The 17,924-nt window shown below is 50.3% G+C and overlaps 1 protein-coding gene across 1 annotated transcript in view; it reads left to right on the top strand.

The window, feature by feature from the left end:
* Positions 1–17,924, top strand: part of lama5 (laminin, alpha 5) — a gene marked incomplete at its 5' end in the record, with an annotated part of 65,962 nt that overhangs the window by 25,467 nt on the left and 22,571 nt on the right. The window contains 15 exon segments of the mRNA XM_079742301.1: positions 663–780; positions 2,225–2,343; positions 2,645–2,815; positions 3,614–3,711; positions 7,909–8,024; positions 10,502–10,620; positions 11,082–11,172; positions 11,690–11,824; positions 12,307–12,357; positions 13,046–13,186; positions 14,840–14,977; positions 15,296–15,430; positions 16,272–16,406; positions 17,074–17,211; positions 17,602–17,654. Of these exon segments, the coding sequence (XP_079598427.1) occupies positions 663–780; positions 2,225–2,343; positions 2,645–2,815; positions 3,614–3,711; positions 7,909–8,024; positions 10,502–10,620; positions 11,082–11,172; positions 11,690–11,824; positions 12,307–12,357; positions 13,046–13,186; positions 14,840–14,977; positions 15,296–15,430; positions 16,272–16,406; positions 17,074–17,211; positions 17,602–17,654 (1,758 nt within the window).

Here is a 17,924-nt window from a genome sequence, read left to right as displayed (position 1 = left end):
AGCTGTTACTGTAGCGATGGCAGTGTGTCCAGCCAGATGTGTAAAGATAACAGGCGTCCCATTACACCTGGGATGAGTCAGTGGTCCCCGGTGGGGACCAGTCCGGGCCCCGGGCTCTCAGAGGAGACCACATCAACACCTGATGTCATGCGCCGGTTCAGAGGACGTGAGGCACGTCAACACAGCCCACCTCAGGGTGACGTGAAGATTGGTTGAGGAGATTAGATTAGCATTTGTTTTTACGGTGTGTGTGTGTGTGTGTTCCTCTACTCCCTGTGTGACGTCATGTCCCGTGTGTGCCAGCAGGAGTGTAGATGATGAGGGAAAATTGTTTGATTTGCTGTGACGGTGTGTATGTGTGTGTGTTTGCGTGTGTGTGCATGGTTGCACGTGTGTTTGCATGGTTGCGCGCGTGCGTGTGTGTGTGGGTGGATAGAAAATCCACGTGGATTTCAACCTGGAGGATGAGTTGGAAATGTAGAGTCGGCGTCAGTTTTGGTCTTTTCAGCCCCAATACATTGTGCCTCTTGCACTTGCAACTGCATTAGTTTGTCACCTAAACTGAACATATGCTTAAACTTTAACCTATTTTCTTTAGAAACTATCCATGGCAATTATTACTTGTGCCATTGTTTCATGTTTTGTGTGTGTGTCCCTTACAGCTGTTCCACGTCGCCTACGTTCTCATCAAGTTCGCCAACTCTCCCCGACCCGATCTCTGGGTTCTGGAACGTTCCGTGGACTTCGGAGAGACCTACCGCCCCTGGCAGTTCTTCGCCTGTAAGTTCACTCACTCACCCATTAACTCACTCACTTGCCCACTCGCTCGCTCACTCGCGCACTCTACTCAATCGCGCACTCGCTCACTTATACACACGGTCACTCGCTCACTCACTTACTCACTCACTCACTCACTCACTCACTCACTCGCTCACTCATTCACTCGTTCATGAGGTCACTCACTCATTCGCTCACACACAGCCATGCACACACCTCTTTAACCCTTTCTGTACGAGATGTGCAGCCGTCTGAATGCTGTGGTTATCTGCGGTTATGGTCAGTTGTTAGACTATGGCTGTTAGAAATCACACCGGACGACCTCCCATTCCTCATGCATCACCTCATGATCACACACACACACACACACACACACACACACACACACACACACACACACACCACACACACACACACACACACACACACACACACAGATATAGAGATACACACACATATAGAGACACACACACCTATAGAAACACACACACAAACACACACGCATGCACTCACACACTCACACAAATATAGAGTCACACACATATAGAGACACACAGACCTATAGAAAAACACGCACCACATACACACAGGCACTCAAACTCACACACACACACACACACACACACACACACACACACACACACACACACACACACACACACACTCATGACGCTAGCCTGCGGCCGGAAGGCAGCCAGGAAGGAGGGGGGGTCGTCATTGCATTATCACCCTGCTCACTGATTGGTTGAGGCAGCTGTCAATCAGTTCAGCCCAAGGGGAATTCCAGGGATATCTGTAAAGACCACTGAAACATGCCTCAACCGCACAGACACTACCACACACACACACACACACACACACACTCACACACACACACTCACACTCAGTCACTCACGCTCACACTCACACACGAAAAGACATCATTGTATGATAAAGTGTAGGATTCGACAAGGACAAATCTAAGATTGGGGTGATTATTCAAGGAATGTTTGAGCGGCGCTTTTATTGTGAAGTACGACTAGTGTAGGATCTGCAGCCAAGGTTCATGATTAACTTCCCAGTAGCGTGACACTAACACCCAAAATGTGTGTGTTTGTGTGCATGTGTCTCTCTCTATGTTTGCGTGTGTGTGTGTTTGTGTGTCTCTCTATGTGTGTGTCTGTGCGTGTGTCTGTCTGTGTCTCTATGCGTGTGTCTTTGTGTGTGTTTCTATGTGTGTGTGTCTCTATGTGTGTGTCTGTGTGTGTATCTGTATTTGTGTGTCTGTATGTGTGTGTGTGTCTCTCTATGTGTGTGTCTATATGTGTGTGTCTCTCTATGTGTGTGTGTCTGTATGTGTGTGTGTCTCTGTGTGTGTCTCTGTGTGTATATCTCTCTACGTGTGTGTCTCTATGTGTGTCTGTGTGTGTATGTCTCTCTCTATGTGTGTCTGTGTGTGTGTGTCCAGCCTCTAAGAGAGACTGCATCGAGCGTTTTGGTCAGCAGACCATCGAGAGGATCCACCACGACGACGACGTCATCTGCACCACCGAGTACTCCCGCATCGTGCCCCTGGAGAACGGAGAGGTGTGTGTGTGTGTGTGTGTGTGTGTGTGTGTGTGTGTGTGTGTGTGTGTGTGTGTGTGTATGGTGTGTATGGTGTGTGTGTGTGTGCGTGCGTGCATGCGTGCGACGTGTGTACGCGTGTGCGTGTGATTCCAGTTTGCGTGTAAACAAACAGACGCACACTAGTGTGTCTGTGCGTTCCCATGCACACTAGCGGGGGCTAAAAACCTGATGGGACCTGGTTACCAAGGTGACCAAGGTTCTTGGCACATGTTGCAAGGCCCGGTTCTGTAATGCCCCCCCTCATGACCTCTGACCCCAGGTGGTGGTGTCCCTGGTGAACGGTCGGCCCGGGGCCATGAACTTCTCCTACTCCCCCGTCCTGCGCGACTTCACCAAGGCAACCAACATCCGCCTCCGCTTCCTCCGCACCAACACGCTGCTGGGCCATCTGATGGGGAAGGCCCTGAGAGACCCCACCGTCACCCGCAGGGTACCCTATACTACTACTATATATACCATAATACTACACTATACTACACTATACTATACTGTACTATACCAACACGCTGCTGGGCCATCTGATGGGGAAGGCCCTGAGAGACCCCACCGTCACCCGCAGGGTACCCTATACTACTACACCATACTATAATACTACACTATACTACACTGTACTACACTATACTGTACTATACCAACACGCTGCTGGGCCATCTGATGGGGAAGGCCCTGAGTGACCCCACCGTCACCCGCAGGGTACCCTATACTACTACTATATATACTATAATACTACACTATACTACACTGTACTATACCAACACGCTGCTGGGCCATCTGATGGGGAAGGCCCTGAAAGACCCAACCGTCACCCGCAGGGTACCCTATACTACTACACCATACTTTAATACTACACTATACTACACTGTACTACACTATACTGTACTATACCAACACGCTGCTGGGCCATCTGATGGGGAAGGCCTGAGAGACCCCACCGTCACCCGCAGGGTACTGGGGTTACTACACTATACTACTACTACTACTACCACTATAAAACATTATGCTATATTACTACACAACACTATACTATACTTCTATACTACTCTTTAATACATTAGGATTATACTATACTACACTGTACTGCTATACCATACTACTACATTATACTACCTATAATATTTGTGTGTATCTACAATACTACAGTATAATGTATAGAACCCTGAAGTACTAACAATATTGTTTGTATCTGCAGTACTACAGTATAGTAACAGAGTATTGTGTGTATCTGCAGTACTACTACAGTATCAAGGACATCAGTATCGGAGGACGCTGTGTGTGTAACGGACACGCGGAGGCCTGCAACGCCAAGGACCCCAACGACCCATACAAGTACGCACACACTCACACACACTCACTCACTCACGCACACACACACACACACACACACTCACACTCACTCACGCACATGTAGTGCACACACACACTCACACTCACTCACGCACATGTAGTGCACACACACACACACACACACACACACACAACCACAAACACTCACGCACATACAATCACACTCTCCCACACACACACACTTGCATGCACTTACACACCCTGGGCACACAAACACACACACACACACACACACACACACACACACACACACACACACACGTGGCACCCACTCCAGTACGCAGACACACATACAAGCGCATGCTGGCATACACGCGCACAGCGCAGAAATTCAGATTGTAGTGGTGTAACGTGACTTCACCACCATGGAGGGAGGTGGGGGGGAGAGGAAAGAAGGCACACATTCCTGACTGTAGTGGTGACCGCATGGTGTCTGAAGCCTCCACTGGGATTCATCCAAACCACTGCTACCTGCTGGTTTGGAGGTGGGGGGCAGCCGACAGACAGGAAGGGCTTCTCTAGGATTACATTGTTCCACGACGAGACCCAGCATGTCTTGTTGTGTGGACAGATAGCGGAGCGCGAGAACCTGAGGACACACCAAGAGCTAAGGACACACGCCTCTAGCTAAGGGATCATTACTCAAACCCCTAGGAGGCCCAAGCACACGCACACACACGCATTCACACACACACACACACACGCACAATTGTGGATATGCACATATATATAAATATATATATATCAACAATATAATCAAATGTGTGTGAGCAAGTGTTTGGAGACAGAAAGCCAGTCTAGTATTACGGTATACAGGCTTGTGTGTGTGTGTGTGTGTGTGTGTGTGCGCTACATGTGTGTGTGTGTGTGTGCGTGCGTGTGGTACTGGTGGCCAGTTATGTGAAACATTCCAGGCTGCTGTGTGTAATGATGTGTGAAGTGGGGGGGGACGGGGGTGACAGAGAGAAGGGGGGTGAAGGAAGGTGTCTCTGTGGCCGCCCCAATACACAATACTATATATGTGTGTGTGTGTGTGTGTGAATATGTGCGTTTGCGTGATAGTAAAGTTTATGAAACAGAAACAGTTCAAAGGTCTGTTTTCCGTCATCTCTCCTCACACGCATGTACAGTACAACACACACGTTTACGTGTGTGTGTGTGTGCGTACATCATTGTGCTCTTGGTTCATATTTCTAAGGCAGGTGTGTTTTTTTGCTTGTCCACAAACTTGAATGAATGTCTCTAACACGACCCAGATACACACTGTGTGTGGCCTGCTGTGTGGCCTGTGTGTGTGTGTGTGTGCGTGTGCGTGAGCGTGTCTTTCCAGCCTCACACATTGCACTCTCCTCAGCTGTGTTTAAAGTGCACCTGTCAGGTCAAACGTACGGGGGCTTCACGCTGAACGTAAGCAGACCTGATCCAGACCTGATTGGCCGCGCCCCTCTCCCCTCTTCTGGCCCAGTAAGGCCCAGAAGAGCCGTTAACGGGCTCGGCGGAACGGCTTCACCCCAGGGATCCCAACCTGCTGGGAGCAGAGAGAACCACAGCGTGTAGCGCCGGGGAACCAACTCCAGTTTGGAGGGCCCTCGCCTTGCTCATTGGTAGCAGGGAAGCAGTTTTGGCGTGCTGGCTCTGTGTTGTGTTGGGTTCCTGTTCTGTGCAATACTAAGAGGAGCTGTCTCTGAAGTCTGCATGCTCTGGACACGGACGATAGGGTCAACCTGACCTTCAACACAGTAACCAAGTCAGGGCGACCTTTGAGATGGCGGGGGTTAAAGCGAGGCGGTGTTTCATCTCTTGGCAGGTGGGTGTAGGCGATACGGGGCCCGCAGTAAGGCTGTGGTTGCAAGGTGATCCGTGCAGAGAAGTTATTGGTTAATTGTGGTGTCTGGATGTGTGGGTGCGGGTTCTACGGAACATGGATGGGAAGGGATGGTTCCGTCCTGCTTCACTGGGCACGTTGGAGTATACATCATCTCAGGGTGGAGACCTGTCTGATAATGGAATGAGGTGGAGCTAGAGATGAGAGAGGAGAGACGCGAGGGGTTGATGGTTGCTGTATGGATGATCAACAGCAGAATGAAGTCCAGATGATCGGAACAGAGAAGGTACACTGAGGGGATTAGATGGGCAGGCAGAGGAGCTCCCGCCATGTTTGATCTCCACTCATGCACCAAAGCAGATGACGCCGCACATGATTTGTGAGGCTGCTGACTTTGGTGCTCATGATCACAATAACTGGTGGAGGGGGACTTTCATTTTGTGAACCTGGAAGTTATTTTCTGCCTGTAGGCTTGTATCTGGAATCTAATCATCGGAATTACATGATCTTAATGAATTTAACCTGGATTCCATTCATTCGGAATTACATGATCTGAATTAATTTAATCTGGATTCATTCAATCTGAGGGCTGGGAGGGGAGAGTGAGTCTCAGGTGGAATGTCCTCATGTTTAACGGAGCAGACGAGACAGAGGAAGGAGGAAGGTTTCCTTGCTCCTCTGAGGTGTGGTACTCCTGACCCACCGGCCGCTGTGTGTGAGCCACAGAGCAGGGCTACTTGGTTCTACTAAGAGTGATTCAGCCGACTGGCGCAGCCCCGGCGTCACACTCAACCCTCACACTAGTGCAAATATTAGCTCTGTGATTTACTGGAATATTCCGCTTTTTTTTTTGCGTCTGAAATATCAACGTTGATTGGGAGAATGGACGGGGGAACGGGAGCGCCTGAAGTCCGTCTCGGTCAGAGAGTCTAAACAGATCAGAGAACAGCTGGCTCTGTCAGCGGCTGGCCTGAGGTCAGTGCTCAGGAATGGCATTCTGGTGGAATATGAGGGAGAAAATGTAGTTTTGATATGATATGAAGTATAATATTTATACTCTATGTAGCGTCTATCTGTGAGAAGGTCACAGAGGCGGAGGTGGGAGGAGGCCAGAACATCTGCTGACCCCAGGAGATAAAGCTTTACCCTTCTGCCAGGTATCCAGGGGCTGGGGAGAGGAGGAGAGGGAGGTGGAGGAGGGGGGAGGAGGAGGAGGAGGAGAGGGGAGGGAGGAGGAGGAGGAGGAGGAGAGGGAGGTGGAGGAGGGGGGAGGAGGAGGAGGAGGAGAGGAGCGAGGCGGTGAGGAGGGGGGGGGGAGGGAGGAGGAGGTGAGGAGAGGGAGGAGGAGGAGGAGGAGGAGGAGAGGAGCGAGGCGGTGTGGAGGGGGGGAGGGAGGAGGAGGTGAGGGGAGGGAGGAGGAGGTGAGGGCAGGGAGGATGAGAAGGAGGAAGGAGGAGGGAGGAGGAGGTGGGAGGCTAGGAGTCTCGTGCTGGGTCATACAGCTGTTAGAAACTTGTTTCTAACAGCTCTAATATGTTAGAGAGCTAGACAGCAGCTCTAACATGTTCAGAGGTGAGAGAGACTGAGATGGAGGGAGAGAGAGGGAGAGGTGAGTAATCGCTGCTGGGTCCCAGTCAGGGGGTTAAAACAGGAAGTAGGGGATGAAGCGGCTTTAAAAGGAAACCCTCTACTTAGAGTTGCTTCCTTAAGGGCTTCAGAGGGCGAGGGAGAGGGAGAGAGAGAGAGAGAGAGAGAGAGAGAGAGACATGTATGTGATGATAATGGGGGAAAGGCAGGATCATCTGATAGTTTTGTCTGATAGAGTTGACATAACATCAGATTCAGTATCAAACTGATTGCTGATTTCCCCCTCACTGTAGCGCGAGCCCAAGAAAGACATAGAGCCATGTTGTTCGAAGGGAGAACGTAGTACGTTGTATTCTTTAGCTCTCCCTGAATAAGGCTATTTTGGACACTGAAATTCAAAAACTGAATTCTTCGCTTCTCCTCTAGCTCTCTCTCTCTCTCTCTGTCTGTCTGTCTGTCTGTCTGTCTGTCTGTCTGTCTGTCTGTCTGTCTGTCTGTCTGTCTGTCTGTCTCTCTGTCTGTCTGTCTCTCTCTTTCTCTCTATTGGAATTTAAACTAATGAGCATTTCAAGTGTTTAAACCTCAACACAGCAGGCTGAGTCCAACACACACACACACACACACACACACACACACACACACACACACACACACCCTCTCACACAAATGCCCTGCACACACACACACACACACAGGAACACACGCACACATACTGCGGTTTGAACACTCATTGCTTGATCATTTACCTACATTGTTGTTGTTTACAGGCTGCAGTGCGACTGTCAACACAACACCTGCGGCCTGTCATGTGACCAGTGTTGCCCGGGGTACAGCCAGTTACCGTGGAAACCAGCCACGACCTATAATGCGAACGAGTGTGAACGTGAGTGCTATCACACACACACGTGCGCACGCACGCACGCACACACACACACACACACACACACACACACACACACACACACACACACACACACACACACACACACACACGTGCACAAACACACACTCAAACAGGGTAGTTTGTACAGAGAGGGATAGTAGGATATAAAAGCAGAAAGCTGGCCATGAGCCCGTCCCGGAGAGAGGCCTCGCTCCGCTACATGGTGGCTGCAGCGGGGCGACGGTGTGTGGGTGTTCAGCTCAAGCCCTTCCACCGAGCTGGGGGCCGTCTGGGGGTCTGATAAGGGACGAGGCCGTGTGTCTGAGCGGAGCGCTGGGGCCCGGGATAAGGAGCGCTGCTTAAGGGGACCGCACCTCCCAGTGCTGAGGGCTGGGTGACAACATGACCCCCCCCCCCCCCCCCATCCCAACCATAGATCCGCACACACACTGCTGTGTGTGTGCGGGTCTGTGTGTGTTTGTGTGAGTTTGAGTGAGTTAGTGTGTGTGTGTCTGTGTGTGTGTCTGTGTGTGTGTGTGTGTGTGTGTGTGTGTGTGTGTTCAGGCGTTGCGGATGAGGCCCCCCCATGTCTCCCTCCAGATAATCTAACCCGTGTTCCCGGATTAACCCTTTCTTCTCCAGATGTCTGTGGGGCTCTTCAAACGTCTGCTGATAACGCTGTCTGTCTGGGTTCCACTCAGACAGCATTCACACACTCACAGGGATCTACATACCAATCAGCACCTCTTCTACTCCTCTTCCTCCTCCTCCTGCCCCTTCTCCTCCTCTCTCTCCTGCTATTCCTCCTCCTGCTCCTCTTCCTCCTCCTCCTCTTCCTCCTCCTGCTGCTCCTCGTCCTGGTCCCTGGAATCTGTTTTTTAGCGTCTCCTATGTAGTTTGTTCACTTTGATTGTTTTGAGCCTCTCTGTTCAAGCTGAATTACCCGATTCGAATGGGTTTAATTATGTATATATACGGACAGACAGGCAGACAGACCGACACGTCTACACACATACATACATGCATCCATATAAACATGTATCCGTATCGGTGATGAGTACTAGGGCTCCATCCGGAGAGAGACGCCAGCACTCGGTGATAAAACAACCAGACATAAGCTTCCTGGAGGAAGAGAGGAGGGGAGGGAGGGAGGAAGGGGAGAAGACGCAGGGAGACAGGGAGACGACTGCAGAGACAAACCAGATGGTTCTTTTTTTAAACGACTTATCGATAGAGCGTGAGCAGCAGGCCGTGTTCACCGTGACTCCACTTCCACCACAGCGCTACGCTAACATTTGGTCGCTTTGTGGACGTTGTTAACATTGCTAGCGACATGTTAAAATAAAATACAAACATCAACGTCTTGTTTAAATAGAGAAGCTGTCAAGGTTGGCCCTATATTAGACAAAGTCAGCCTATGAAAAGCAGACGAAACATGAGACCTTGAGAGATACATTAGGTTTGCACAGCACACTGTCTCCAATCATGATAATTCACACCTTAAATCACTTTGAAATGTTAGAATCACAGCGTCTTAAGCATCAAATATGAGCCACTCTTTCATCTTGAACACTGAATATGTGACGGCTCACTTTGATCATGTGCTATAAAGTTCACCTTCCAACCTCACCACAACACCTTGAGGAAGACGTAACTGAAGACCCCCGCAGCGCTCAGCCCTTTGTAGTTTTCCTTCATCAACACGTAAACACTGAGAGGAACCTGAGCCCGCTCCGTTTAAACACCTGTCAGACCCACAAAGTCCAGAACCGGCTGGAACCGGATCCTTGCAGCGACACTTCACACCTTGTGCCTGTCTGATTCATGTCCACGTACCTAGCAGCCCGTTCGTCCGGTATGCTCACTAAAATGTCATGACCCGAACCACTTTCTGTAACCCTAAGCTCGAACCAGCTGTACGCCCGAATGTCACGTAGAGGATGATTAGGAAGAACTATGTAATCTTATTGTACCGAGCTGAGACTTACAGCAGTTGGTGTTGCAAGACAGAGGTGGTTTTGCAACAAATAGGTTTTAAAAGTTAGTTACAGAGTGTCACTGTTTTAATGTTTTACAAAGTGTAGCTGTTATAATGGGTTACAGAGTTGAACTGTTATAATGTGTTAGAGTTTAACTGTTATAATGGGTTACAGAGTGTCACTGTGTTTTATTGTGTTACAGAGTGTAACTGTGTTACAGAGTGTACCTGTGTTACAGAGTGTGTTACAGAGTGTAACTGTGTTGTAATGTGTTACAGAGTGTAACTGTTGTAATGTGTTACAGAGTGTAACTGTGTTGTAATGTGTTACAGAGTGTAACTGTGTTGTAATGTGTTACAGAGTGTAACTGTGTTGTAATGTGTTACAGAGTGTAACTGTGTTGTTATGTGTTACAGAGTGTAACTGTTGTAATGTGTTACAGAGTGTAACTGTGTTGTAATGTGTTACAGAGTGTAACTGTGTTGTAATGTGTTACAGAGTGTAACTGCCACCGGCACTCCTTCGACTGCTTCTACGACCCGGAGGTGGAGCAGAGGAGAGCTAGCCTCAACGTCCACGGACAGCACCATGGGGGCGGAGTCTGTCTCAACTGCCAGGTACCTCTACTGCTACTCTATCATCTACTATACTCTATTATAACTTTAATATACTCTATTACCACTCTACTATACTCTAGCATCACTCGACTGTACTCCATTATAACTTTACTATACTCTATTACCAATCTACTATACTCTAGCATCACTCTACTGTACTCCATTATAACTTTACTATACTCTTTTACCACTGTACTATACCCTATCATCACTCTACTATACTCTATTATCACTTTACTATACTCTTTTATCACTTTACTATTCTCTATTACCACTCTACAATTACTCTGTTATCACTCTACTATACTATTTTATTATGCTACGAATAAAATACTGTGTTCTCATCAAATTTATTTATAAATATTATATATTATATGTTTGATGTGTTCTATTCTATGGGGTTTATTTTGTTCTTTTTTGTACCTCTCGTTCTCTCTCTCACTCTCTCTCTCGCTCTACAGCATCACACCACCGGGGTCAATTGTGAGCGGTGTATACCCACCTACTACAGGTCACCTGACCACCCAATCGACTCCCCATTGGCCTGCTCACGTGAGTGACAGCTGTTTAATCAAACCACCAAACCAAACCAGGCGCATTTTCAACACAACTAAGAAACAAACTGTGAACGTGTTTGCTGAAGACCAGCAGGATAACAGACCGTATGAGAGTGTGTGACACTTCATGAATGAGCGATAAACATTAGGTTAAGATAATCCCTTCATCTCTTCATTGGCATGAAGTAAGGGTTTCTCCCCTCATGCCAGTGGAGCACTTCGACTGAATAAGCCTTATTCTTAGAGAACATTTTGATTCTGCAGACCCCAGACCAGCAGAATGATAGATCTAGTCTCTGTTCAGGGTGATGGAGAAGACCCCAGACCAGCAGAATGATAGATCTAGTCTCTGTTCAGGGTGATGGAGAAGACCCCAGACCAGCAGAATGATAGATCTAGTCTCTGTTCAGGGTGATAGAGAAGACCCCAGACCAGCAGAATGATAGATCTAGTCTCTGTTCAGGGTGATGGAGAAGACCCCAGACCAGCAGAATGACCTTGTCTCTCCGCAGGGTGCGCGTGTGAGTCCGAGTTCACGGACGGTACGTGTGAGGACCTGACGGGCCGCTGCCTCTGTAAGCCCGGCTACAGCGGGGACCGCTGCGACAATTGTGCCGACGGCTTCATCAACTTCCCCCAGTGCTACCGTGAGTACGGCGCCGCGCTACGCCAGGCTACGTCAGGCCGTGCCATGCTGGGCAACGCTATGCTATATAAAGCGACATCGGGTGATGTCAGGTCGACGTTGTACTCCGCAACCCCGTGCTAAGATGTGCTACGCTACGTCATGCTACGTCGCGCTACACCAGGCTATTTCAGGCTACGACGTGCCTTGCAGGCTACACTGCGCTAAGTGTGTAGCATGCAACGATGGGAGAGACGGGAGCTCTCTGCAACAAAGTATCACCACTGATGAATTTAACTTTTTTAATTTAAAGGAATTGTTCCCTGTCTCTCTGTCTGTCTGTCTCTCTATCTCTCTCTCTGTCTGTCTCTCTCTCTCTCTCTCTCTCTCTCTCTCTCTCTCTCTCTCTCTCTCTCTCTCTCTCTCTCGCTCTCTGTCTGTCTCTCCATCTCTCTCTGTCTGACTGTCTGTCTCTCCGTGTGTCCCTACGTCTCTTTCCCACAGCCTATCCCAGTAACAACAACGGCGAGGCCAAGCCAGCGGGAGAGATAATCAGTAAGACCTTTGACCCCTGACCCCTGAGCCCTGACCCCTGCCTACCTCCTTCTCTACCTGGTACTAACACACTGACACCTCCATACCTCCAGGTGATGGCTTCTCACCCCTCCAGATGTATTCTGTTCTCACCCCCCCAGATGTGTTCTGTCCTAACCTCTCCAGATGTGTTCTGTCCTAACCTCTCCAGATGTGTTCTGTTCTAACCCCTCCAGATGTGTTTTGTCCTAACCCCTCCAGATGTGTTCTGGTCTAACCTCTCCAGATGTGTTTTGTCCTAACCCCTCCAGATGTGTTCTGGTCTAACCCCTCCAGATGTGTTCTGTTCTAACCCCTCCAGATGTGTTCTGGTCTCACCCCTCCAGATGTTCTAACCCTTCTAAGGTGCTTGTGTTCTAACCTCCAGATGGCCTCGACTCCTAACCACTAACATCATGGGTTCTAACACCTGGTAACATGTGCTCTAACATCCCACGTTCTAACCCCTAACATCACGTGTTCTAACCCCTAACAACATGTGTTCTAACGTAGCATGTTCCAACCCCCAACAGCATTTGTTCTAACCCCTAACATCATGTGTTCTAACCCCCCTTTGTGTTGTCATTACATTATATGTATATCATAGCGTTCCGGAGAGACTTTTATTTTGAAGGAGTGACGTTGTTGTCCCCCCACCCCCCACCTCCAGACTGTGAGTGCAGCGCTGCGGGGACCCTGGAGAACTCGTGCCGCCCGGACCCCCGGACCCGGACCTGTGTGTGTAAACCGGGCTTCACCGGGGTCCACTGCGACACCTGCTCACCTGGACACCACGGACTCACCTGCCAGGGTGAGACAGCCACACAGACGGGGAGGGGGGTGAGACAGGCAGAGGGGGGAGAGACAGGCAGGTAGACAGGGAGGGAGGAGAGACAGACGGGGAGGGTAGAGAGACAGGCAGTTAGACGGGGAGGGAGGAGAGACAAACGGGGAGGGAGGAGAGACAGGCAGAGAGGAGGGAGAGACAGACACACAGACGGGGAGGGAGGAGAGACAGATGGGGAGGGAGGAGAGACAGACAGACAGACGGGGAGGGAGGAGAGAGACAGGCAGACAGACGGGGAGGGAGGAGAGACAGACAGAGAGGGGAGAGAGACAGACAGAAAGGGGGGGGGACACAGACAGAAAGGGGGGAGAGACAGACAGACAGGGAGAGAGAAAGACAGACAGACGGGGAGAGAGAAAGACAGACGGACAGGGAGGGAGGAGAGACAGACATAGAGGGGAGAGAGACAGACAGACAGATGGGTAGTTCAATAGATGGACAAACTGGTCGAGGGACAGACGGACAGATGGGGAGACGGACACACAGACAGACAGGGAGGGAGGAGAGAGACAGACAGACGGGGAGAGAGACAGACAGACAGACGGGGAGGGAGGAGAGACAGACAGACAGAAAGGGGGGAGACACAGACAGACAGACGGGCAGTTCGATAGACGGACAAACTGGTCGAGGGACAGACGGACAGACGGGGAGACAGACAGATGGGGAGGGAGGGAGAGAGACGGACAGAAAGGGGGGAGAGACAGACAGACGGGGAGGGAGGAGAGACAGACAGAAAGGGGGGAGAGACAGACAGACAGACGGGTAGCTCGATAGATGGACAAACTGGTCGAGGGACAGACGGACAGACGGGGAGGGAGGAGAGAGACAGACAGAAAGGGGGGAGAGACAGACGGACAGACGGGGAGGGAGACAGCCGGACTGACGGGGAGAGAGACAGACGGACAGATGGACAAACTGGTAGAGATATAGACAGGGAGACGGGAACAGAGACAGAGAGACAGAGAAAAGCGGGTAGAGAGACAGACAGACGGGTAGAGAGATGGAGACACGGTCGTACCACTCCCAGGACCAGACTCTAACTCACTGTTTAGCTTATTCATCCACAGTTAGTTTACCACCCAGGAGGGACCTCTGTGTCAACACACACACTGTATACACACACACACACACACACACACACACACACACACACACACAGGAACAGCTGTGCTGTCGGTTGTGTGTGTGTGTCAACAGGTTGTATAGTCTATTGGACTTAACTGCTGGACAAACACAAACACACTGACAGACAGACAGACACACACACACACACACACACACTCTCTGTTGCGTCTATCTATGCTGAATCAGCTTTCCTGTATATTCTGGAGAATGTTTCACTGTCATGTGACCCAGGCTGCTGCTGCTGGCTGGCTCAAGAGGGGGAGGCCTGAGGGTGGTGGGGTGGTGTCAGGGGTGGTGGTGGTGGTGGTGGTGGTGCTGTTAAAACACTGGGTGCAGAACTTCAAATCCAAAACACTCCCAAAGCTTGTAACTTAATGGAGTGTGTCTGTGTGCGTGTTCGAATGTGTGTGTGTGTGTGTGTGTGTGTGTGTGTGTGTGTGCTTGTATGTGTGTGTGCGTGCGTGTTTGTGCGTGTGTGTGTGTGTGTTCCAGCCTGCCAGTGTTCTGGTCCAGGGTGTCTGGACGGGTCATGTGACTCAGTGACCGGTCACAGCATCTGTCGCAGCGGTTTCCATGGTTACGAGTGTGACAAATGTGCGCCAGGATACTTCAACTACCCTCTGTGCCAACGTGAGTCTCTCTCTCTCTCTCGCTCTCGCTCTCGTTCTCTCGCTGTCGCTCTCTCTTTCTCTATGTCTCACTTTCTCAATCTGGTTGAATTCAGAGAGCTGGGAGTTCTCTGAAGCACGTAAAAAAGCACAAAAAGATAAAACATTTTTAAATCTTTAGATAGTGAAACAAAACGATAACAATGAAACGTTTTCATACAGTGAATCCAACCTCTCTCTCACACTCCCTTTTCTTCTCCCTCTCCAAATGTCACTCTCGCTCTCTCTCTCTCTCTCTCTCTCTCTCTCTCTCTCTCTCTCTCTCTCTCCCTCCCTCCAGTGTGTGGGTGCAGTGCGGTGGGCTCGCTGCCAGCAGGATGTGATGTCACAGGTCATTGTTTGTGCAGACCAGAGTTCACTGGACCGCGCTGTGACCAGTGCAGGTCTGGGTTCCACTCCTACCCCAACTGTCAAGGTACACACACACACACACACGCACGCACGCACGCACGCACACATGCACACACACACTCACACACACACGTGGAAAACTGAACCAGGGAGCAGCTGCTGATGAGGTGTTTTGGTGCCTTGTTAAATGTTCCCTGATTGGCTCCTCTATCACCAGAAAGAGAACACATCTCATTGGCTCCGACATGACCCACCAAAAAATACCCCATCACACTCTCACCCTGAGGGGAGATATGAAATGATATCATGATATCCTTTTCTCTCTCTCTCTCTCTCTCTCTCTCTCTCTCTCTCTCGCTCTCTCTCTCGCTCTCTCTCTCGCTCTCTCTCGCTCTCTCCCCCCCTCTCTCTCTCACTCTCTCCCCCTATCTCTCCCTCTCTGTCTCCCCCTCTCTCTCTCGCTCTCTCTCTCTCTCTCTCTCTCTCTCTCTCTCTCTCTCTCTCTTCTTTCTCTCTCTCTCTCGCTCTCTCCCCCCCTCTCTCTCTCACTCTATCCCCCCCTCTCTCTCTCACTCTCTCACCCTCCCCCTATCTCTCCCTCTCTGTCTCCCCCTATCTCTCTCTCTCTCTCTCTCTCTCTCTCGCTGTCTCCCTCTCTCCCCCCCATCTCTCTCTCTCTCCCTCTCTCCCCCCCCCCCCCCCCCCCCCCCCTCTCTCTCCCTCTCTCCCTCTCTCCCCCCCCCCCCCCCCTCTCTCTCTCTCTTTCTCAGAGAGGTGGGGTGGGTCTGGCCTGGGACAGGATCTGTAGTGTCGTCTCTTAAGGGGGGGGGGGGGGGGGGGTCTTAAGGACCAGACTCTCCACACGCTGGTCTGGTTCAGAGGTGGCTGACTTCCTGTTTTCCCAGAATGCACCTGTGACCCGCGCACGGCGCTGGACGCCAGCTGTGGCGCCTCGGGGCTCTGCCGCTGCCGGCCCGACTTCAGCGGCCCGTCATGTGACCAGTGTGCCCCCGGTTACTACGGTTACCCCAGCTGCACGCGTAGGTCTCCGCGGCGATAAGGCTGTAGTGTTTACCTGGCCTCTGATTGGTTTAAGAGCTCTCTAAGTACTCACTCCACTGCTGTAGTTTAGAATCTTTGGAAGAGGTGTGTGTGTTCTTACATAGTTGTGTGGGTTTGTTGTGTGGTCATTGCTAATATGTGATGATGATTTTGAGGCGTGTGTCTCTAATGTCTGTATCTGGTGTGTGTGTGTGTGTGTGGTGTGTGTGTGTCCCAAATGTGTGTGTATCGTTGTTTGTGTGTGTCTTTAATGTGTGTGTCTGCCTTTTGTGTGTGTGTGTGTTTCTCTCTAATGTGTGTGTATCTGTTGTGTGTGTGTGTCTGTAATGTGTGTATGTGTCTCTAATGTGTGTATGTGTCTCTAATGTCTGTATCTTTTGTGTGTGTGTGTCTCTAATGTGTGTACGTGTCTCTAATGTGTGTATCTGGTGTGTGTGTGTGTGTGTGTGTGTGCGCGCGTCTCTGCGTCTCTAATGTATCTGTTCTATGTGTGTGTGTGTGTCTCTAATGTGTGTGTATCCGTTGTGTGTGTCTCTAATGTGTGTATGTGTCTCTAATGTGTGTATCTGGTGTGTGTGTTTGTGTGTGTGCCTCTAATGTATCTGTTGTGTGTGTGTCTCTAATGTGTGTGTGTTGTGCGCGCAGCGTGCCACTGCTCCTCAGAAGGCTCTCGCTACGCGGGCTGTGACCAGGTGAGCGGTCAGTGTGTGTGTCTGCCGGCGGTGGGCGGGCTCCGGTGTGACACCTGCACAGAGGGCACCTACGGCTTCCCCCACTGCAAGGGTGAGCACTCACCCACTCACACACTCACTCACTCACTCACCCACTCACACACTCACTCACTCACTCACTCACACGCCTCGCTCGCTATCGCTCACTCACTCACCCACTTACTCAATCACCCACTCAATCACCCACTCACTCACTCACTCACGCACACACACACACACAACTCGTACAAAATGAAAAAAAGCGGTTGCAAACTTTGTTGAAACTTTATTTTTCTTTGTACGCTTTGTACGCTAAAAAGCACACACACACACACACACACACACACACACACACACACACACACACACACACACACACACACACACACACACACACACACACACACACACACACACTAAGGTAGCCCAGGTTGACCTCTGACCTCTGTCCTCCGTCTCCCAGCTGGGTCCTGCCATCCAGCGGGCTCGATCCAGTACCAGGTCCAACCAGAACAGGTGAGTCCCACAGCCCACATGACCAATGATTAAGTGTGTACAGTGTGCAACTTAATAATGGTTTAAACTGAAACAGACTTGAAAAGTCTTAAGCGATAGTGAACCATTTCCAAAATGGTTCACGGTAATGCTTAAGACTGTTCAAACTGTCTGAAACAAAGTTAACGATAAAAGCATTTGGATTGGTTTACAACTGTTAAAAAGAGTTCAGGTCAGCTGATACAACCTGAGCCACAGGGCTCAAAGTGATACCAGAAGGGTTGTGATTGG

The sequence above is a fragment of the Pollachius pollachius genome (assembly GCF_949987615.1).
Source record: "Pollachius pollachius genome assembly, chromosome: 8".
NCBI lineage: Eukaryota > Metazoa > Chordata > Actinopteri > Gadiformes > Gadidae > Pollachius > Pollachius pollachius.
The sequence above is the reverse complement of the archived record's forward strand: the minus strand, read 5'-3'. Positions and strand labels throughout refer to the sequence as shown.